Below are 24,348 nucleotides of genomic sequence, written 5' to 3'. Positions count from 1 at the left end.
AAAGAAAAATGATAAACACTGACCTTCTGGTTTTATAGCTACTTCTAATTATAATATCCTTTGTAAGTTTAATATAGATATGTCGATTCCATCAAGACTACAATGTAACATCTACATTAATCCGTTACATGTCTCACATACGAACGCATCCTAAGGGGGGTGGGGGTTAATGCAACCATCTCGTAATCAATGATTAAATGGCACTTTAGCCGTTTTTGCCTATTTCCAGGGCAAATTCATCATTAATCACGTAGGAATTAACTTTTTAAAACATATTTTTGGTTTAATTCATGTTAAATGATAGCAATAACCAATTTTTAAATTTTTAGTACCATCAGCTACCGGCTAGAACCGTTTGATAAGGTTTTTGAGCGACAAAAAGTATTATGTGGAGATAGGTTTCGTGATTAATTTTCTTTTAAGATAGCCCAAAAATGTCAAAACGGCTGAGCAGCCAGCCTTTAGCCGTTACTTTTCCAACTTTTTGTTCGATTTAGGGAAAATAGACCTACCAAGGATTATTCATGAAAAATTTCAGATCAAAATTCGAATTCTAAGTGACATTTAATCATTGATTACGAGATGGTTGCATTACCCCCCTCCCCCTTATTGAAAAGCTTTGCCTCTAAAATACGTTTTTGCAGAAAGATAAGATTTGGAAGGTACGCAATGATATATGATTTCATCCCGCCCACTTATACAGGGTGCTGTAATTGATATTAACAACCATAATTGAAGAAAAGTGAGAAAAGATACTTAAAACAAGGATGACAACATCCATAAAAGCGAAGCACTAAAACGGTAGGACAAACGGACATTAACACTTATATAGTGTCAAAACTGAATAGGTAATCAGAATATAAATGTATAAGAGTCGAATCAAAATTGTATGTAAATTTGTTGAAAAACTGCTTAATACACGACAATGTATATGGACTTAAATTTTTAGGACTTGATTATAAAGATGATTTGCTTATGACAATGTACTTTGTTGTCTTAGGAATCAGTATTCCAAAAATCAGTCCAATCGGATAATTTTATCACATAAAAATTTGATGTTAAAAAAGTAGAAAAATCAACATGTTTAAAATGGACGTACGGACTTTCTTGTAACGATTATAGAGTTGCTATTCTTTCTAACTCGTACCTAACTCCTATAGGAATCATCATGCAAAGTTTGAAATCAATAGGACAATTCTAACATGCCTAAATAAACGAAAAGAGCTAACCGTTACTAACGGACGGACGGACCGACCCTGATTATAGAAAAGCTTCGCTTTTAAAAATTCTAAACATGTTGAAATTATTTATTTTTTGTCGCACCCAGTATATCCCCCCTGATGCAATATCCTATAAAAACAAATCCCCTTTCTATTACATCTATATCTTCCTTCCCCCATTTTTTCAACTTGTTATTATATTACTTGGTAACGGTGTTTCCTTAAAGTGGTATAACTTTTTTTCTTCAGGTTTTAGCTATTTTTTTTGCTATACATGTTTCATTGCTTCTTACAATAGATATTTAATTTTTTATTTTGATAATGCTATTAATTTCCCAGCTAACATTTTCATTAAAATTCATTTAATTTTTATCTTTTTCGCTTACATCTATTCATTTAAAATCATCATGCCAGAAAAATGAAAATCATGGATATTTCAGAATCAACTCCCTTCTAAAATGGCACCGATTTTGATGATTATAGAAATGAATTTTAAATGACAATCATTTTTGTGGAGACCTGACTTTTAAATGACAGTCATGTTTGTAGAGAAATGAAATTTACATGCCAGGTCATCTTTTTACGGAAATTATATATAATGAAAAGCAGCATCCAAGGACTTGCCACATGTACCTAAGTATGATGGCCAAAGATATTACTAAAATAAATAATGTGTTGTAGTTGACACTGAATTTAGTCGTTTATATGGCTAATTGAAATTGTAATTCAAATAAGATTTCTTTATTTTAAATGAATGTTAAAAATTCCTTTCATGTTCAAAAATGTTTCCGTTATATTTTCTAATAACATAATAATTACTCAATTTTAATTAAATTTATTTTTACTTAACTTTTCCCACTTTTAAAATTAAAATTTGAGACCTCTAGCGGGATTTTTTCTAACCATGTAATATAGAAAAAAAGAATGGCATGAAAATTTAATGAAAGTCATTTAGATGAAAAAAAGATGACAAGAATGTTTTTTTTCGTGAAAAAATGAAAAGTAAATGACCAGCATTTATTTTTCATCTCTTAATGATATGAAGATTCTTGGCATAATTTGGAAAGTCAAACATGAAAATTTAATGCCGGGTCATTTTTCGGAAAATTACAAAAATGAAAAATAAATGCTGGTCATTCACTTTTCATTTTCAATGAAAAAAACATTCTTTTCATCTTTCTGGCATTTTGGGGAAAATTACAAAAATGAAAACAAAATGCTGGTCATTTATTTTTCATTTTCAATGAAAACAAGGATGACAACATCCATAAGTAGCGAAGCACAAAAATTGTGGATGGGAATACGTAGAAGTAGATTTTAAATCAATAATAGATTTATTGGAGAAAATAAACATGAAACCTTGTTTTATTTTGTATGATGAAGATGGTTAAAGTAAATTACATACTAGATGCACATAACAATGGGAAAAAATATTTTGAAACTGTTAATGCAAAAAAGTTTTAAAATTGACTAAAAATGCCAAAGATATGGGGAAATATATCAACATATAAAAATAGCCAAAAACCTGCTAAAAGGCAGTTTGGCCGCCATTGTTTCTTTTCATAAAACGCCAGAAATTTAATTTTAATATCTTTAACTGAAAAATTTATGAAAATTGAACCATAAACACCAAAGATATGGGTAAAAATGTGAAAAATATAAAAATAGCCAAAAACCTGCAAAAAGGCAGTCTGACCGTCATTGTTGTTTTCTTCAAATGACGGGAAATTTAATTTTGATATCTTTAACTGAAAAAATTTTGAAAATCGGACCATAAACACCAAAGATATGGGGAAAATTTGGAAAATATAAAAAATAGCCTAAAACCTGCTATAAAGCAGTCCGACCGCCATTGATGTTTTATAGTTAATTGTGCTCCTTAATGATGGGAATGTTGTCAAAAAATTTCAGCTCTCTATCTTTTATAGGAGCCGAGAAAATCACGTTTCCCCCAATTCATTAATTACGGACGGACAGACGGACGGACGGACATTGTGAATTATAGAGTAGCTTCGCTACTAAAAAGATTCCTATCATTTCTATGAATTTGAAATTGTCATTTAATTTTTTTGAAGAGATGACGCATGTTTGACTGGGTTAAAAGATAAGATTTTTTTGTTAGTAGTGAAGGATCTCGCTAACCGCTAAACCGATATATATGGTTCTTCTTTACAATGAAGCCTCTTATAGGTTTTACGCTATTTAATTTTTCAAAAATAAGTCTGGGTATTGTTTTAGGCTATTTTTCTTCCCTTAGAATAAAAAAGCCTCTAGATGCTAGGGGCGCAGCCGCTAGTATGTTATAAATTGATAGCAATATCAATCTATCTACAAGGAAGATATATACCAAATATTGATGTATAATTTCAATACTGAAAAATCAGTTATAGCATCGTATTAAGACAATTTCCCATAAATATTAAAATAAAAATTACATTATCTATAAGAGTTTTGTTAGTCCAGGCCTTAGGCCCTTTTGGTTTTCATCTTATATATTTTTATTTTAATATCTGCGGAAAGTTTTCAATAATGATACGATGCGATAAATCACTATTTTCATTTATTCGGACGAAAAGAAACTGTTTATTGAGTAGTTCTACTTCTTATAGAAATATTGTTTTCTTTAATTTTTCTAATTATCTATCACATTTTTATGTTGTTTTGTAAGGTATTTAATTCATGCAGAAAAGTTGAATGTATGGGCGAACTTAACTGCCTTATGCCATGTTGCCAGATTAACTTGAAAGAAGAAATTTTTTTCTCGTATTCATTCGAATCCGGTGGATATGAACCGGTTCTCATCCATACGAAAAAACTATGTCTAGCATCGTATTATATCCAGCTTTCTACTAATATATAATTGTACATTCTATATCCGCGGAAAGCCGTTTATAATACGATGCGAGAAATAACTATATTTTATCAAATGTTTAACTTATCAAGTGCAAATATTTGAAACTTAATTGTCTTTTTACTTGAAATCTAGTCATAATATTTAAACTTCAGCGTTTCTTTGTTTGTAAAACCTACCTAATTTTCTGTGTAAAAGTTAACTTTTAACACTTTAACTACATTTAACATTTTAAATACCTATTATTCATTTCTGTTTAACTATCTATCTGTATTTAAGTCAATCTATCTCTTACAATTGTTACGTAATACGCAAAATGTCCCCGGCTGAGATAATTAATCTGGCAACCTTTATCTCTGTGAGCTTAGCTTAGCTACTAAACTAGTATATATCTCTCCTCTCTCGTCTTTCTCTGTCTGCTTGTAGTTACTAGTAATAAAGATTTTGTAGGTTTTGTTTTTGGTGAATTTTTAGTGTTTTTATCCTTAAATTGAGCTGTAATTGGGCGTTTAATCTTGTTATAGAACCCGCCTTTACTTCCTTCCTCTATGTACTTACTTCTCTTGTTATCGCTTGATGTAATATGACACTTCATAACATTAGCCATACTCTTACTGTACTATACACTATACTATTATACAGCTTATTTGTAAATAGTAAACATTATACAACTTAAATATCAGCTGTTCAGTATATATTATTCATAATTTTTATTCTAAAGTGATTTTATTATATAACTAGAGTGATTCATTTGAATTAACAAATTCAATGTGATTTAAAGGAATTTTTCTCTGCACTTAAAAGTGATATTCTAAGACGTTTTTAACTTTTATGTGTAGAAAATTTAATGCTTGTAAAAAAATCACACGTTGCTCTTAAACCTATCTAAAAGATAAAAACTTATATTAAATTTGAACAACACTATTTTACATATAACTTTTGAGTCAAATATTCTTTAAAATATCTAACTTTTTTTATTGAAAACAATTCCAGCATATATAATTTACAAAAATAAGTAAAACTTTCCCAAAGACCCAGGAAAAACTCTCCCACAAAAAAGTGCAACTAGATGCCTCTAGGGGCAAAGCCGCTAGTTTAAGACAAAGTTTAAAAATGAGAGTTGCCAATGTTTTGAGGGAAAAAACAGGCATTTTCTGAATTTGTGTAATTTTCTAAAATGTAAAATTTAAATTGTGATATTACATAATTCTTAGATTAAGTGTTCGTTCAATATTGTAATTTAACTAATTTATTATTTTAAAACCAACATCATTTGTCTTTAACAAATAATGTATAGGAAAAAAATAATATAAATAGTTTAAAACCTGCCTTGGACCCATAAATAGTTTGACTGTAAAAGAGAACCGTGCTGGTTTAGTTATTAGCGAGATCTTTTACATAGAAAACACACACACCCACAACCTGTTACTTTTATATCATACTAGCGGTTTTGCCCCTAGCCTCTAGGGGCTTTGCCCCATGAGGTAATTAAAAAAAAAATTCTGGTGCTGGGCTCATTATTTATGGTCAGCACCATTTTTTTTTGGGTGGGGGGAAATTTTCATTTTTTGGGGGGGTTAGGAGTGTCCCACCCCCCAAGAAAATAGCCTAAAACCACCACAGGACCAGTAGGTATAATCCCTGAGGAGTAGAATCCGATCGGTTCAGTTGTAACCGAGATCTTAAGGGACAGTCGAACGGACGGACTGACGGACAGACATCAAGCTACTTTGTATTATAGATTATTAAGCACTGTTTATAATGTTTTATAGAAAAAATCAGGAAATAAGTCATTAACAGATAATTATTATACAGTTAGAATTGTAGAAAAATATAAAGAAAAAAATATAAACTGTACATTAGCTTCTATCTTAATGAGACACTAAAAAATATGAAAGATGTTAATGTTTTTTTTTATTTCTTGCATATTTTTTGTAGTTTTAAAATAACAGCGTTGCATGATTAAATATACAAATTCAAACTCTAGAGATGAAATGGTGATTTTGTTTATACAATGCAGGCAATTTTACACATTAGCACAAATAATATTTTAGCTGTTCTATAATTAAGGTATGTTGATGCTTCTTTTCAGATGAGGCAGTTAATGTTTTTCATTGATTTTTTAAAAAAAGTTTGTTTTAAAGTTTGCACAAAGTGAACGACAAAAGCATCACTGATTTATTTTTTATTTTTACAAGTGATTGGCTGATTTTTGTCCTCCCAAAGTGTTGTTTACTATTTATTACTGAGCTACTTGTAGATAAATTACCCTCCTTGTCAAATTATTTGTTTAACTTTGATATCCACTAAATTGAATGCTTGCTATAAAAATTAACATTTATAAAGTTGATCATCTAATATATTTTTGTACACATACTTTTTCTACTGTTCTGTAAGAGTGTCTTTTTGATAGTAGTTTTATATTTTCGTTCCAATACTATTTACTCTACACACAATATTCAACTCAATACACATTGTAGAGCTAAATCACTTTTCCTTACTCCCTAGCTTTTTTTTCGCTCGTATTATAGACATTTTTGCGTGGATATTGAAATCCCTAAGGGGTAACTAAACTGGTTTTCATCTTATGACTTTTATTTAAATATTCATGGAAAGTTGTCTGTAATACGATAGTTACAATATTTTTCTGTTTGGCTAAGAACCGGTTCTAATTTATAAGGTATTAATTGGTTTCGAAGCCTTACAGGAAATTCTATTTTGAATTTTTTTATGGGTGGTGGCACCTAATGGTTGGGGAATTTTTAATAGCTTTACTATGCCCAAAACAAATTTTACATTCATTTACCAAACTTAATGAGAAAAAAAACCATCCTAATACTTCAGTATGGATGATTGTTTTTTGCTTTGTTTTATTTTAACTATACTACCTAATACTTTATACCTATTGTCTTGTAGATTAATTCAAGGTTTTGTTTATACTGACATGACTTTGATGAACAAAATGAATGTCATTACTTAGTCTTAAAAATTCGCCAAAAAAGCCCTCAAAACAATTGAAATTCAAATTATCAGTTTTAATAAACAAAGACATTGACAGACGTGCTGTCTTTCATGTTATAATTCTTAAAAGCGAGGCTTTTCTATAATTAGTGTCGGTCCGTCCATAACGGATAGTTTTTTTTCGTTAATTTAGGCATGTTAGAATTGTCCTATCGATTTCAAACTTTGCATGGTGATTCCTTTAGTAGTTAGGTACGATTTAGAAAGCGTAGCAACTCTATAATCATTACCAGAATTTCCCTACGTCTATTTTAAACATGTTGATTTTTTTACTTTTTTTAACAACAAATTTCTATGTGATCTAATAATCTGATTGATATGGTTTTTGGTATACTGATTCTTAGGACAACAAAGTACAATATTATAAGCGAAGCAACTCTATAATCAAGTCCTAAAGTTGTAAGTATGTCCATAAACATTATCCTGTATCAAGCAGTTTTTCAACAAATTTACTTACAATTTTGCTTCGACTCTTATACATCTTTATTCTGATTATTCAGTTCTGACACTATACAAGTGTTAATGTCCTTTGTCCTACCGTTTCAGTGCTTTTATGGATGTTGTCATCCTTGTTACATATCAAAATATGTTTTAGTCTAAAATACAGAGATAGTTAAATTGGAGATACTTATTTTTATCCAAAATATTCTGCATTTACTTTCAACCTGCACTGCACAAGGACAGGTCGTTCATTTTTTGTAATGGAAATATTTTTTGTAATCCCTTTGGCTTTGGTTAAATGAGAGTTTTAACAAACCTCTACTTACTGGATGAACGATCTGACCAATAAATGAGTTCCATGTAAGTAACCTAACTTGAGGAAGCTTCTCATAGGTCCCGGGAAGGTTTATAACTATTTTCTTGGGGGGTGGGACACCCCCCCCAAAAAAAATGAAAAATACCCCCCCCCCCAAAATTTTTCTTTTTAAAATTTAAATAGTGGGGTCGACTACCCCCCCCCCCCTTTTTAATTTTCCTTTAAATCTAAAATATGAAAAAAATGATCAAACCTCTTGGGGCAAAGCCGCTAGTATACATACATAGTAAAAAATGCAAGTTGTTATGACATATTGTTTATTCTCTTTTTGATTAGGACACATGATATCAAACCATGATATTGAAATTTAGGTAAAATATTTAAAATTATTTTAGATTTAAATAAATTTTTATAATAAAGGATTTTATTTTAAGATAAACAAATTTAAAACCTGAACTAGATCAAAGTATAGATGTGAGTTTATTTCCAGAAACTGTATTTTTGCTAAAGGTTTTTATATATAATCACTATTTAGAAATTATTATCATATCCTGACCAGGTCTTATGTATTTAAACTACGAAAGGTGATGTTATTTTAAGGTAAAAGACGCAGTAAGAAATAATTTAAAATAATCTATTACTCCACAAGCTCCCCCTTTTATATTTTTCATGTTTTTGTATATTTATACACAACAGGCAATATTACACGTTAGTATTTTTTTCTAGTGGATAAAAATTAACAACAGTTTTATGACAACTTTGTAAAAAGGAAAAGATTCTTCAGATTTATTTAAAGTCCAAAGGCGTTTTGAATAGAGTAGTTGCTTAAAATATATCTCAAATACTATAAGTCACTAAAATTTGGTTTATTCAGAAGAATTTAATTTGAAATATTAGCATTTTTGCCAAATACTTTCTAATATAAGAAAAGTATTTTCCCAATCATTATAAACTTAAAACTTTGATTGTTTAAAATAAAACTTATTAAATGATAAATATACTTTTTTACAAGATTCATCTGCGATGTTCTACAACTTTAACATTTGAATTTTCTAACATTTTTATATGAGCACTGAATGTTCTAATGTTGTCAAAGATTTATTATTATTACTTTGCTTTCACTTACAGTATAACTTGTAACGTTGTTGAGGGGGATATCTTAATTTCTTTAACTATGCTGCTCTAACTTTAACAAGGATAATTGTATTCATAAGTATGTAGAGAATTTTTATCAGAATAGGCTGTAGATTAGTATAAAAAGGTAGCTCGACTAAAACTGTAAATTATGAATCAGCAGAGAAATAAAGTTGTTTAATAAGGCAGCCGGTGTTGATTGTCATAATGATCAAACTTCCATAAAATTTTGTGTCAAATGCTTTTATTATAAGATGACCAACGGCTGAACTTCTTGCCTCTAGGGTCAATGTGGTTGAAAGGAAAGGGAGGAAAATGAAAAATAGATTACAGCAATCCTTAAAAACTAGATACAATTTAAAAATAAAAGATCCTGAAAATAAAGGTGAGGGGGGGGGGGGTTAATGCAACCATCTCGTAATCAATGATTAAATGGCACTTAGAATTCGAATTTCGATCTGAAATTTTGTATGAAAAATCCTTGGTAGGTCTATTATCCCTAAATCGAACAAAACATTGGAAAAGTAACGGCTGACGGCCGTTTTGCCCTTTTTTACTCTCTTAAGAGCAAATTAGTCACGAAACCTATCTCTACATAATACTTTTTGCCGCTTAAAAACCTTATAAAACGGTTCTAGCCGGTAGCTGTATTACTAGAAATTTAAAAAATGGTTATTGCTATCCTTTAACATGAATTAAACCAAAAATATGTTTTAAAAAGTTGATTCCTATGTAATTAATGATGAATTTGAAAAAAAAAACGGCTAAACGACTGAGCCACCAGCTGTTACTTTTCCAACTTTTTGTTCGATTTAGGGAGAATAGACCTACCAAGGATTACTCATGAAAAATTTCAGATCGAAATTCGAATTCTAAGTGCCATTTAATCATTGATTACGAGATGGTTGCATTAAATCCCCCCACCTTATTAAAACTTCCCTACAATTTCTTGAAATGTTACCTTTCATTTTTCAGATATATAAAAAATAATGCTGTGTAAAAAATCTGTGAACTTTAAATGACTAAATGCTTAACCGCCTATTCCCCCAGTTTTGGAGAATTAAATTACTCACAAAGTTGAACAAACAATCTTCATCAAAAAGACATTTTAAAGCACTCAAGGTAAAAAACTGATTTTCATTAGTAGCGCAGCTACTTTAAAACTAGGGTTATGTATTATTAGTCAGAAAGAAAGACAAAAAAATAGCTAAGTAATTGAAACTCAAATTTGACGTTGTTCCTCAAAGTGCCTTGTTTAGCACATGACCCCGGCCCTCTCTCTAATTTTAAAAGCTAAAAATAAGGGGGGCAGGGGCAGATTTTTTTTATATTGGTTTAGGGTAGTAGGTAAAGTTATCTTGGGCAATAGGAAGCCCCGTATTATATATGGCAACGCAAGTATACGAGGCAACAAATAGACAAAGGGGAAAAACTACCCATCCACATTATTTTAATTTTTTTCAATAATAAGGAGGAGTGGGGAGGGGATCAACTCATAATATCTGTATATTAAAATGAAAACTTGTATGTAGACATGCATCCAAATACTTTCATTGAAAGACTATTTCAATGATTGAATTTTTTTGTTAGATGACATCAACAGAAGGTAGGACTGAGACTAGCCAAGTAACAGAAGCTAACATTGGGTTTCAAGGAGTTGTGGATAGATATAATCTTGTCACTGTTGACTCCAATCACGAGGTTGTTCATCTAATCAACAAATTAATCATAATTGAGACAAAATCTATTGTTTACACAATGGGATCATGAAAAGTGGTTTTGAAAGGTTATTTTAGGTTAGGCTTGTCAGGCAAATGCGGCTAAGAAAATTGGCCCCGCATGGTTAGAGCCCTCTGCAGGGTCTAGAAATAGGAAAAGAAACTAATGGGTAAATACGACTAAAGCCGCTACTTTGTTTTCTTTCTATAACCCCACATTTGTTATCAATAAAGAAAGAAAGTAGAATAAATTGAAACAAACAGATTGTGTCAAAAAGTAAAGAAGTCAAAAATAGTATTTTAGACTTTATAAAAGTGTTTGATACCTTGTTTTTGGGATTACCTTCGATATAATAAGCAATATAGATTTCTGTTATAAATTACATCATATATTAACCTATAATTGGGTGTGAAGGGTAGAACCAAATCATTAGGAAACAGTACCTAAATGTAAAGACAGACAGACAGGGGAAAGTTATAGAGTGGCACTGGCTACTATAAAAAAATTTAAATATTCTCCTTCAAATCAATAAATATTAGATTAACTAGGTATTTTAAAAGACTTGTTCAGAGACTGAAGATTTTTGTACAAAGTTGACCGCTAGTATTTCTAGCTGGAAGCAAGCAGGTCATAGGCAGGTATAAACAAGGAATTATCATCAGATTAAACATATTCAAAATTCTCTTTTGTTCATTAATTAAAAAGTCATTTCTTTTTTTATGACAAAAAAGTTTTCTAAGAAATTACAAAACTTAGGAAATATATTTTTGTTTACTGATGATTAATTGTATGCAGAGGAGTTTGGTTCTATGTAGCCCCTGAACATAGTAGCTGGATTCCAGGAATATTTTTGTTCTTGTTCAGTAAATTTAATTGAAAGTATTTGGCACATTCCAGTCTGCTAAATAGTGAAATACTCTTTCTATTGAGTATATAAAAAGCAACAGGATGTGTGTCTGTGTGTACTGAAAGGTCTTGCTGACTACTGAACTGATATGGTTCTCCTTTATAGTGTAGCTTCTCAAAGGTCCTTGGAAGGTTTATAACTATTTTGGGTCAGGGTACCACCACACCAGCCCCCCATAAGATAAATCACTAGAAAAAGAGGACACCTTCCAATTTTTACTTTTTCTTTTTAAAACTAAAATTAAAATTGGGATGCCTCTAGGGACATAGCCGCTAGTATGCACTATTATAGAAAAAAATAACAGAACATACATACATATTAACAGTTCTGGTTAGCCAGGGATTTACATTTCATCATGCTAATCAGGAAATTAAAGCATACTTTTTTTAGGGGGAGGGGGATTGTGATTTTTAACAGTGAAGTTTCTAGATAGAACTGCGTTTTTCCTAATTATGCATCTGAAACACAAGCAAACATTTATAAAAAAAAATATTTAGATGTTAATTTAGGTTAGGTTATGTAAAGTAAAGTATAGTAGCCCAGTTGGGAAAGGTCTTAGAAGGGATTACAGTATTCTTTTTCTCCAACATTGAATAAATACATTGATTCTGTTGTCAAAAGATCTGAGTGAAAGTACCAAATAATGCCAATTTTAAGAAAAAGTACCTAGGCAACAACATAACATTAAACTAGCAATATTTTACTTTGAAAAAGAACAGAAAATATTTGCAATATTTAAATTCAACCATATTTCCTTTTAGACTTTGTCGAATGCTGAATTATTTGCACATAACGTTAAAATATAACGTTGACTTAAGATTATCTGAGAGAAACAGCTTTAATTAGAATGCTATTAGGCCAGGTTAGCACTGTACCTCTGGTTGGCTGAAGGAGAAGCAAGTAATATTCCAAGTTATGCTCACACTCTCATAGGAGTGGGAGGAATGGTTATCAATGAAAAAGATGAAATTCTGGTTGTTCAGGTAATTTTTTATGTGTGGTTAGGGTGCTTTCAAATTAAATAGTTTATAGATTAGTTGGGTTGAGTACCATTGAAGATGCCATGATTATGAATCCTCTAAGGCTTTACTGTCAGGTTCCATTATTTATGGTTCATTAATGAAGGATACCCGCCATTACAAGTCTTGGGTTAGGATATAATTAGCAAATTTCCAGATGAAAAATAAATTGATTTTAGGTCTGGCAGTGGACTTAAAAAAAACCTCCCTTTAGGTTGTTGGTATCTCATCCCTTTGTAAAATACTTCCATGGACAGCTTTTTTTCTTGCGACTATCCTTCTGTTAATTTTAAGATTTTTATGTATTTGAAACGCATTTATCTATGTGCCTAAACTTTCATAGAACCTGTGTAAGACAGCTGTCTTCATTGTTATCTCATCAAACTGAAAAATGGTGAATCCATTTCTTTTTTTCATACTTTTAGGAACGATTTTATACTGCTCCACATTGGAAGCTTCCTGGAGGTAAATTGCTTTATACATAAACTAGCGGCTTCGCCCCTAGCCTCTAGGTGATTTGCCCCAAGACTCAAGAGGTAATTAAAAAGAAATAAATACTACTGGTGCTGCCCGTAGTTTTATGTGAACGAACTTCCCAATAAACAAAAAAATTTGGGGGGGGGGGGAATTTTTTGTTTTTGGGGGGGTTGGGGGTGTCCCACCTCCAATAATATAGCTTAAAACCACCACAAGACAAATAGGTATATACCTTGAAGAGTAGAATCCGATCGGTTCATTGGTTACCGAGATCTTAAGGGACGGACGGACAGACAGTCATCGTTCTACTTTGTATTATAGATATCAAATTCATTAGGTAATATTCTTAAACTTGCAGCTAATAAAGAGTTTACCAAAAACGTATCTAACATAGGTTTTATTGTTGTATATGAGAACCCTATAGTCCATACAACAAAATATTTAATACCTAGCTAATATTGATGACCTTTCTTCCTATCTAGGATATGTAGACCCCGGAGAAGATATATCAGCTGCAGCTGTAAGAGAAGTTAGGGAAGAAACTGGCGTTGATACTCAATTTAGGTAATTAAGAAAATAATATTACCTACTTGGAACCATTCTCAATATTGTAGATCAACTGGTTAAAACACTTAGAAGTTCAAGGGATAAATTGATGGGGCACTGGTTTAAAGATCAATGGTCAGAATTTACCCATAGCAGCATCACTAAAGATAGAAATTCCCCATACACCTTGCTGTAATATTATGTTAAATAATTTCAGTAAATTAACGGTTCACTCATTACCCGCCTGCTATCCTGCTATTACCTATATACAAAGAGAAAAAAATAAAGGAGAGGAATCGAAGCAACTAGAAGACGAAAATAGGCAGTGGGCCTAGAGGCCTACTCAGCGCTGTTGCCGCGCTAAATTTTATTGCTGTTCCACCACTTTTCAAAAGGGAGGATTAAAAATTATAAAAAAAAAATTTTTTTTTTAACTTTTTACTATTTCCATATTTAGGGCAAGACTATTAGATTAGATATTTTCGTTTTAATGTTTTAATTAAAAAATACATAGAATTTTATTTTTATTTAAAAAAATTTGTGCATGAAAGATGAATCCTTCCATTTCTAAAAAGGGGGAAATTTTTTTGTAATAAACATTCAGCTGATACTGACCGCCCACGGCTGTTTGCTAAATATTGCTTTTCTTTTTATTCACATTATTATTTATGATTGACATACAAAAAGCCCTGGGCGGCTTTTGATTTTTGTCTGCTAAATTTTCTTTACAAATTTAGGTTTGGGGAAGTAGTATTTTACCATAAAAAAGAGGGTGAGTATTCATCCTCTTATCCTTTTTCCTTATGCCTATATAGCAGGACTTGAAGTTTATTACAAAACATTATTTTTCTTTATTTTTTCCCTGTATGGGTATCTCATTCCTACACCTACATGAATTTAATAAAGTCAACACAACAACAACATTTCTCGTATTCATTCGAATCCGGTGGATAGGAACCGGTTCTCATCCATATGTAAAAACTATGTCTAGCACCGAATTATATCCAGCTTTCTACGGATATAGAATGTACAATCATAAAATTAAAACCAGTTTTTGTAGCCGGTGCCTTCGGCACCTCGGGGCTAAAAAAATGGTTTTAATCTTATAATTGTACATTCTATATCCGCTTATAGCTGTTTATAATACAATGCGAGAAATAACTATTCTTGTATTTCAGGTCTATAGTAGCATTCCGACATGGGCATAAATTCAACTTTGGCTGTTCAGATATTTACATTATAGTGGCATTGTCTCCTACCAGTGATCAAATTAATGCTTGTACAAAGGTATTTAATGTGCAGATGTTTTTATCTTTCATTGATATTAATTTGAAGGGGAAGTTTGTATTCTTTACTTTCAATTAGGTTAAACACTAAACAGGGGCTGTGGTTCAGCAAATTAATTGCATTTATAATTGCTGAAAATTTGGATATTTTTGTGGCGTAATGTTGGCGTAAAACTTGTTTTGTTCTGTAACTAAAGGGAAGTGGCTGAGTAGCAGGGGAAAGAAGGATGTGGGTTGTGCGAAATTTTTCACTTAGAATAGTTCATGAGAATCTTGGTCCTTGTAAAATAAGTCTAGATCTTTAATGACTAAAAGTCATTGAATAAGAAAACTTTAAATGTAGGAATTGATTTCATTCCTTGGAATTTTTCAATTATTTGAGAATATCTTCTTCATAGATTAATTAAGCAACATTGAGGAGAAAAAATACTTGGATGTGTCTTTTTTCAATAATAATATTTTTTCTCCAGATTCCATGTATAGATATTTACATAGGTAGTTTTATTGTTTTATCATTGAATAGTTATATAAAAAATACTTATAATATCGAATAATGTTTATCAATCAAGTATGAGTTGATGAACATTAAAATATCAGGAACTGTCAGCCTGTAAGTGGATGCCTATTGAAGAATATAGAAATCATGAACTAGTGCATAATACAAACAGATATTTTATCAACCAATATCTTAAATGCAGGCACGGAAATATTCTAATTATTAATTCAGTTACAACCGTCGAAACATTTACAATTGAAACTAATGTTGGAGTAAAGTATAACACCTGCCATATTAAGGACTACATTATAATATAGAGATGTAGAGTTTATAATATTTTTTTCGGGTATAGTCCCTTTCGTGCAACGCCCCTTAAGGAATTATTCTTAGTATTTTCAGAGTAGCTTTCTCCTATTTCTAGCCCCTGCGGAGGGCTCTAATCCTGCTGGGCCAATTGTCTAACCCTGATGGGCAATCACCTAACCCAATATAATCTAACCTAATAAAACCTATTAAAAGCCATTATATAAATACGACGAAAACCCGTTAAGGGGCGTTGCCACGAAAGGGACTATTCCCTTTTTTTCTATATAAGACTGTACCTATCTTATTCTATATCCACGACGGTGGCTGAACACTTAAAGAATCCGCTCGTTGTCGGTAAGGTATTAGGTTTGAAACTCTGCCCAGCAACACGTTATAACTATAAAGACTTATAAATATTCCTACTGCTCATACTGTTAGGTGCATTACATGAATAGTTAATGTAGGGGGAAAAACATGCAAATAATTAAACATGCACAGTTAAGACTTATATATAAAGGTTGTTCAATCAAATGTTGGTTGTCTGTTGGGTTCTACAATGAGCATGAGCGCGTTACACAACAATCCTAGGACGCAGAGAGGACCAGTTCTCAAAACGAAACCTTGTCCCTGAGATGTACAGTAAGACCCACGAAAAAGTATCTTTTAGGATATACAGCCTTTATTTCTTAATGTATCATCAAAAGTAACATATGTGAGTCCTTGTTCTCTATATATTTTCACACAAGAATATACAAAAAAAAATATTTTACCTACATTAGTAACGGAGATTTTTAGAGCTAAAGTTTTGAAAAAAGTGACTCAGCAAAAAGTAACTTTTTACATGAAACAACTTTTTGGCAAAATTAAGGTAGAAATCCTGTTATTTTTTGTTACTTGCAGAAAATTTATACAAAAGTGTAATATAGAATTTAGGTTTTAAGTTAAAAGCATTTTTTTACACCTATTTTTGGAGTCTTTTTAGGTTACTGACATTTTGAAAAACTTACTTATCAGGCAAAATTGTTTTAGATAAAACAACCAGATGAATAATTATTTAGGTATATAGTAAGAAAATTGCTTTTGTTTCATAATTCTAACTTTAATAACCAAAAAGATGTAAAGAAAAGAAAATTTCAATAAAGTTTTTTTTTATTCCAAAAAGCATAATTAATTCTTAATTAGTTAGGTAATCCTTTATTATTGACATGTCAAAAAATAGGGCGAGTAACTGTAATGAAAAACAAAAAAAAATTCTTTTTTTTAAGAGCTTTTTAGTAACTTTGGCCTTAAAAATCTCCGTTGATAGGTATATACTTAAAATTATTTTTTTTTCTTTATCTGGTGTAAAATTGTACAGAGAACAGGAACATATGCTACTTTTGATGATACATTAAGAAATAAAGGCTGTATACCATAAAAGATACTTTTTAGTGGGTCTTACTGTAATTGTAGGTAAATTCATCTTCTAATCTCATTTCTATGCTTAAGAAAAAAATAAAATCAATGGACAGTACCTAGTTTTACTTGTCTTTTCATTATTAAGTTTGATAGATAAATCATAATTCAAAATTATTAATCCTAATAATTAGAATATACTTTAACAGAGAAAAGGACACATTCATTGGACTACAGGAAATTCAATTAAAAATAAAAGATTTTGTTCGCCAACAGAAAATTTATAGTCTTAATTTTAACGATGAGACAGATCAAGAAGGTGATCAATAGAATTTTTACATATATTACATGAATTTTAATTTAGTCAAAATTATAAACATTTAAGGCTGATTCAGTGATTATACTTATTTTTTAGCATTAAAGATCATGAAACATATAGTTTCTTACTGGACTAATTATATTAATGAGTCTTCAACTATTTTAGATAGAAAAAAGTCAACTATGTAATACATCACATGTAAATATTTAGACTTACAATATATATTTTTTAATAATCTATATATGTCAAACTTGTGTTAGATTTGATAGATAGTGAAATAGTGATTTGACAAACTATCAATTTATAATTTATAGCAATTGTAATCCTTTTTTGTTGGTTAGGTTTGGTTTAGTTAGTTTTAATGAACCCCAAAGAGAGAGGAGCATTCTTTATGAGCGAGAAAAACGTATAAATAAGAAAATTGAGTGTGTGGTTATAATTGGTTTACTTGAGTCGTATTGCATGAACTATTTCTAGTAAAAGTTTTCATACTTCATTTGCTAAAGTTAAATATTGTATGTTTTGTAGCAACATAATCTTTATTCCTAGAATTTTGCACATATTTTAATCTGGTGCAAAAATCTATGTTTTTGCAACATCAAAATATATGTTGCTGATCAAATTGCTTTTCACATTTCAATTAAAACAGCAAAAAACTGGTATTAGCTATTTGTGTTTTTTTTTCAGGGCTCGGCAGCCGCGCGTAATCCGCTTATAAGCCTCAGTGAAGACTTCATAATCATATTATAACTTAAAATTACGCTAGATGTCTAAAACTGTTTCTATAGACAATCCATCTTCTTGAAAAAAGATTTAGTCACACTTGTGGTTTAGATTTGGGGCTTATGCGCGGCTGAGGCTGCCGAGTTCTGAGGTGGATTCTTAAAAAAATTGCCCCACTAATCGCTTAGTGGGGCAAAATTGTTTCCGTTAAAAATCTAACAAAATCACATTAAAAATCTACAAAAATTAAACAAAATCATAGAAGGGTTTTTAACATAAGATTTTATTTAATTTTTGTAGATTTTTTATGTGATTTTGGAGGATTTTTCACGAAAACAATTTTGCCCCACTTTTTTTTTAAAGAATCCACCTATGCTTTTATACTATTTACTATTGAAAATTATCCTTTGTTTGTCTGTAATTTCCTTTTTTCTAGAACCAAATTATATATCTCTTAGACGTTTGCTAATATAAGTGTAATATTGTTTGAATTGTATAAACGTCAAATAAGGTAGTTTTGAAAGTCATGGTACATGACACTGTTACATTGGATGTTATTCTATTAAAGAACTGATATCCATATGTGATTGAGCAACATAAAAAATGCGGCAAAGATTTGTAACATATTTCTGCCACCTACAAGGAATTTAGGGCTCTTACATCAACTAAACAAAATATGTTTGTGCAATAAAATAAACATATATATTTTCACATACAATACTAGAAATTTGAAATTCTTTGTAAATCACCAAAATATCCCTTTTAAAAATACCTTTAAGAAGGGAGGGGATAAGGTGAAGATTGACCCCTACTATAAATTTTAGTTTCAAAAAGAAAAAAGAAAAATAACGAACAAATTGGATGGTGTTGCTTTTCTAGGGGCCTTTTTCACTTAGGAGGGTGGTTTTACACTCCACAACAATAGATTAAACTATCACGGGACCTATAATAAGCTTCGCAGTAAAGAAGAGCTTTAACGGTCCTGAAACACAGACAGACATCCTGTTACTTTTATATTAGGATGATATTCCATTTTGAAGGGAAAAAACGATAGACACACATTGTACCTACTCTATACTATCAAATGATGGTGCAAATATCCATTCAAAGTGTGCCATTTAATAGAATGGACTCCTCTAAACCATTGGATTGCATTTTTAGTTTAACAGCAGATTTTGAATTTATCTAAAAAAATATAAAAGAAGACCCAATTTCTGTCTTAAGAGATAATATTTATTCTTTTAAATTATTTCGGCTTCAATATATAATGAGTGCCTCTTAAAATGAAAATGTATATTTGCTAAAGAAAGATTTATTAAAAAGTTGTAGGTATGTTTAAAACTCATAGGCTGATGTCAAAAATAATTAGTGCTAGATTTTGAATTTATCTAATAAAAATATAAAAGAAGACCCAATTTCTGTCTTAAGAGATAATATTCATTCTTTTAAATAATTTATTAGTTAAGGGACTAAATAATGAATGGATTCAATATATAATGAATGCCTTTCAAATAAAATGAAAATGTATATTTTCTAAAGAAAGATTTATTGAGAAGTTGTTGAACTAAAATAGTTTTTACAACTGGAAATTATACTATTAATTGCAGAAAGAAAGGGGTTTTCCACTTACCACTTACAAAAGAAGAATAGGGAGAAATAATCCCTTTAAGGTATAAAACTCATAGGCTGGTGTCAAAAATAATTAGTGCTAGCTTTTGGTCATCAAGAAATTTGGGCATGTGTTTTCCTTTTCCATTTTTGTCGTTGGTTTCTAAAATTAATTACTTCAGAAGAATCACAGTTAAATAATATGGTAGTTAGGATTGTTAATCTATTGTGATAATCGTGAATTTTGAAATTTAAAAAATCCGCCATTACATTTTAGGATGTAAATATAATTTCTCCCACGCATCAACTTTTTTGTTGCCTGGTCGTATGTTCTAAAAATACAGAAAATATTACCTACACAATAGTTGTATGTAAAAAGTAGAAAACAATAACACTATTAGCTAAATGATTTTTAAAGCAGTTTTATAATTAATTTTTCTTTTGAAATATTAAATAGGAAGGGTAACTTTATTAGATGCGGCATCTTTATTTTGTTGGTTTAAATGTAGAATTGTTCATTTTGGGACCAATATTCTTTAAGGGAAGTGTTTAACCAATAAATTAAGGTTTTGGCAAATACAGAAGGTTTGTTTATTGTAAAAAATTGTGAAATTTAAGTATTATTTTAGAATTCCGAGCTACTCTATGATTACACCAGCAGCTGCGTCCCTAGCATCTAGCATAAAACCATACACAGTCTTATATATAAAAATGAAATAGCCTAAAACCGACTCAGGATCTATTTGTAGCTCCTCTGTAAAAGAAAATCATATGAATTCAGCAGTATGCAAATTCCTTCGCTACAGACATAAAAAGCTTGCTACTTCCTTTTACTCATACACAAACACAGAAATAAAAACAGCTAGTCTTTCTAGAATGTAGGGCCTCATTTCTTGTTTAATAAAATCAGAAGAATATATTTTTAGCTGCGCCCCCACACTTCCGCATAATGAGTCACATAGACAAATCACCAGAACTGCAAATTATTACTACAGTACAAATTTTCATCTTGACATATCAATATATTTGCAAATGTGTCTTTTTTGCGATTATGAAACAGTTCACAATGTGCTGATATGATGGCACACAATTTTTAGCCCAGAACTTTTTAGCTTTGGACATAAGTGGCAGCTCCTAAAGATTTTTGTGGAGATTAATTCCATTTTCACTGACATTTGCCAGATACTCCTTAAAAGATTAATATCATTCAGGATAAGGAAATGTTCTTAGAAAAAAATAGGACAGGATATGCTTGATAAGCTTTAATTAAATGTTATTTTGACTCTATACTTTAATAGTTTGCAAGTTTATTTACAATATTTTGATCGATTGGTTATTAAAAAAGCATTTTTTCAGTAGAGGCTTTATTAATGACAGACATAAACAAAAGATTTGACAATGGACAATAAGTTAATGCAGCCCAATAATTAATACTTATCATTAACAAAACTACCCATATGTACGAATTAGTAAGTTTGGATGCTCTAATTTTTGTACTATCATGATTTAACCTTACAACACCCCTTCACTCTTCACCCCCCCCCCCTCCAAGAATTTAGGCCAACAAATAACAGAACGTATTTATAGTTATAACAACTTACAGTTTTATATCCACTAGCCCTTTGATTATTAAACTTACATAATCATCCAATGATTTATAATTTTGAATATTATGTTTGCATCTCATTTAGTACAGTAAAACATTATTCTTCATTTTTAAAAGTGAAGGTTTTCTATAATTAGGGTCAGTCCGTACGTCCGTACGTAACGGATAGCTCTTTTCATTGATTTAGGCATGTTAGAATTGTCCTATCGATTTCAACGTTTGCAAGATGATTCCTTTAGGAGTAAGGTACGAGTTCGAGCTGTTAATGTTCGTTTGTCTTACCGTTTCAGAGATTCGCTTTTATGGATGTTGTCATCCTTGTTAATAGCTGCATCTTGTCAATGATTTGTTCCCTCTATGGAAACATATTTAATTAGGCAGTTTTGCAGATATTCTCATGAGTTAAAATCTTATTAATATTTTTTTCTGTTTTCTTTAAATTAACTCTGATATTTGATTTTAGAAAATATTAAGCGATTCAAAACCGATTTAATATGCTCATAATGTCCCTACTAACTGATACTACAAGTTTTCTAATTATTATTTAGTTTTTTCTACACTAGCGACTACTCCCCTAGAGACTTCTAGTGGCACTTTAAATGTTTTATTAAAAATAATACGTAACATTGCGTTCAAGTTTCTACGTAACATTTCTATGTTTAGTTCAAGTCTCTACGTATCAAAAATTTCGATTTTTTAAATTTCTTTTGGTAGGATGGTGGTACCCTCCCCCAAAATAGTTATAAATCTTCTCGGGACCTATGAGAAGCTAACCTGTAAAGGAGAACTTGATCGGTTCAGCGGTTAGCGAGATCCTTCGGTACTGACAGACAAACAAACATCCTGTTACTTTATTATAAGGATTTATTATTTTTTGTATTTTCTAGCTTTGTATGTATGAAAGTTATCATCCTTGTCTTGTTTACATCATTTGATCTTAACTTGTTCGTGTATTGTAAAGCAGAAAATACCGTAAGTTGTAAATTCAAAACATCATAATATAAATATTCAAAATGTTCAAACAAAAAAGCTATTATTTTGTGAATAATTATTAGCTAAAGTGGAAAATCATGATAATGATTTTCCAATTTTTAGTTGTCAACCGTAATAACTAAACCAGTGTGACTACAATTTTATCAAAATAGCTACTTTTAGCTTTTTGTGCCTAGCTGCGATGCTTCTAAATAAAATTGGCAGATTAACATTTGAAGAAAAACACATTAAAAACTTGCAGCTAAACTAAGGAGAGAGAGGACAATGTCTCGGAAAGTAATAAACATCTCTAATTCCTCACAGCAAAATTTTAAGACAAAGGCAGAATTTACACTTACGCATTTTGGAGGAAATTAGATTATCATCTATTTATCACTATATTCCTGGGTGTGGGCATTAGCATGCAAATAGATGTATTCTTGGTCAGTTATAACATTAGATGATTAAGTCATTTTATACATTAAATTCCATTAGATGAATGACCAAAGGAGTGAGGCTTTTTGAGCATTTAATAGTACAAATGGCACACATAGATTATTTCTGATGCATTTTTGTATTTACGTATCTGTATTTATTAAGGAGGTAGTAACAGAGTGACGGACAGTCGAATAGACATACAAACATACTTTCGTTACAGAGTAGCTGTGCTACAAAGATAAATAAGTCTAAACTATTTTAGAAAAAACTAATAGTTTTTTGCCTTGTACCACTAATTGGGGCTAAACTTATAATTTATCCTTAGAATTAAACAAGGATGAAAATATACATTAAATAGGAGCGAAGTTCAATAAATATCGATGATATATTTTTTGATTATATACAATTTGACGTACAAAGTTGGTAAAAGAGTAGATGCTCTTTAGTCATATGAGTTGAAAAAACACTTGCTGTGAAAATAAGACGTTTAGATTTACCAAAATAGCTTTTTAGCAGCAAAATAAATAACATTTCCCCCTTAACAAACTACATAAGTTTTAGAGTAGCGTCGCTAATATAAAAAATGGGCCAATAAATATAATACAAGTTTTGTCTATACAGACTTAATCTGTGAAAGGGTTCTTAAACTGGCTTTCAAATATATATCTACATATCTTTTATTAAGGCAAAGCATCTGTAAGGGCTGTCCGTCCGTAACGGATAGCCTATTCTGTATATTTAGACATGTAAAATAATATTTATCAATTAAAAATCTTTCGTTCCAAGAAGATTTCTGTAACAATGAGTATAATCTGAGCTGGATCTTTAAATCATTTCAATGGTGCGCCAAATCGGGGTGAGCCAACTTTCCACCAATGAGAGCACATCATTTTACGAAATGCCGCGCTGTGATTTACTGAAATTCGGCGCACCCCGATTTGGCGCACCATTGAAATGATTTAAAGATCCAGCTCTGGTAAGAGTAGCCACTCTATAGTCATATCTCACTAGAAGTCCATACGTCAATTTTACTGAAAAATATTTTTTTGAGAATTAATCTTCTAAATAGATTTTTGATTCATAGTGCATTTAGTCATACTGTCAATATGTATCATGTCTATATACTAGTACATTTATTCTTATTTTTAAGATGATAAATCTTAATAATTTCCTTAATCTATAATACAAAGTAGAATAATGTCCGTCTGTCCGTCTGTGCCTTAAGATCTTGGTAACCACTGAACCGATCGGATTCTACTCTTCAGGAAATATATACCTACTGGTCCTGTGTTGGTTTTAGGCTATTTTCTTTGGGAGTGGGACACCCCCAACCCCCTCAAAAATAAAAATATAATTTTTTTTTTCTAATTATCTAAAATTAGTGGTGGAATAGGGGCTTCTCATAAGATACTTGATTTTTTGAAATTATTTAAAATTAGTTGGGGCATCCCCAGAGGTCATAGACGTCCAAGGGGGGGGGGGGTAATGGGGCGATTACCCCCCCCCCCAACAGTTTTGGGGGGGTAAATACCCCCCCCCCCAAAAAAA

General features: G+C 30.8%; 2 protein-coding genes across 2 annotated transcripts in view; one reads left to right on the top strand and one right to left on the bottom strand.

The window, feature by feature from the left end:
* LOC145324686 (glutamine--fructose-6-phosphate aminotransferase [isomerizing] 2-like) overlaps window positions 1-24,348 on the bottom strand; it is a 181,468-nt gene that overhangs the window by 47,017 nt on the left and 110,103 nt on the right. The window lies entirely within an intron of this gene.
* On the top strand, window positions 9,957-17,741 carry LOC145324684 (uncharacterized). Its single transcript, XM_080167277.1, has 11 exons — window positions 9,957-10,105; window positions 10,574-10,684; window positions 11,263-11,336; window positions 11,498-11,544; window positions 11,935-11,976; window positions 12,468-12,592; window positions 13,054-13,093; window positions 13,588-13,669; window positions 14,830-14,938; window positions 15,535-15,635; window positions 17,344-17,741. The coding sequence occupies exons 1-11, from the start codon at window positions 10,010-10,012 to the stop codon at window positions 17,462-17,464; spliced, it is 948 nt and encodes a 315-aa protein (XP_080023403.1). The 5' UTR covers window positions 9,957-10,009; the 3' UTR covers window positions 17,465-17,741.

This window comes from Acartia tonsa, chromosome 7, assembly GCF_053477335.1.
Source record: "Acartia tonsa isolate MP-2025a chromosome 7, ASM5347733v1, whole genome shotgun sequence".
Taxonomy (NCBI): Eukaryota; Metazoa; Arthropoda; class Copepoda; order Calanoida; family Acartiidae; genus Acartia; species Acartia tonsa.
This window is presented reverse-complemented; position numbering and strand designations above follow the sequence as displayed.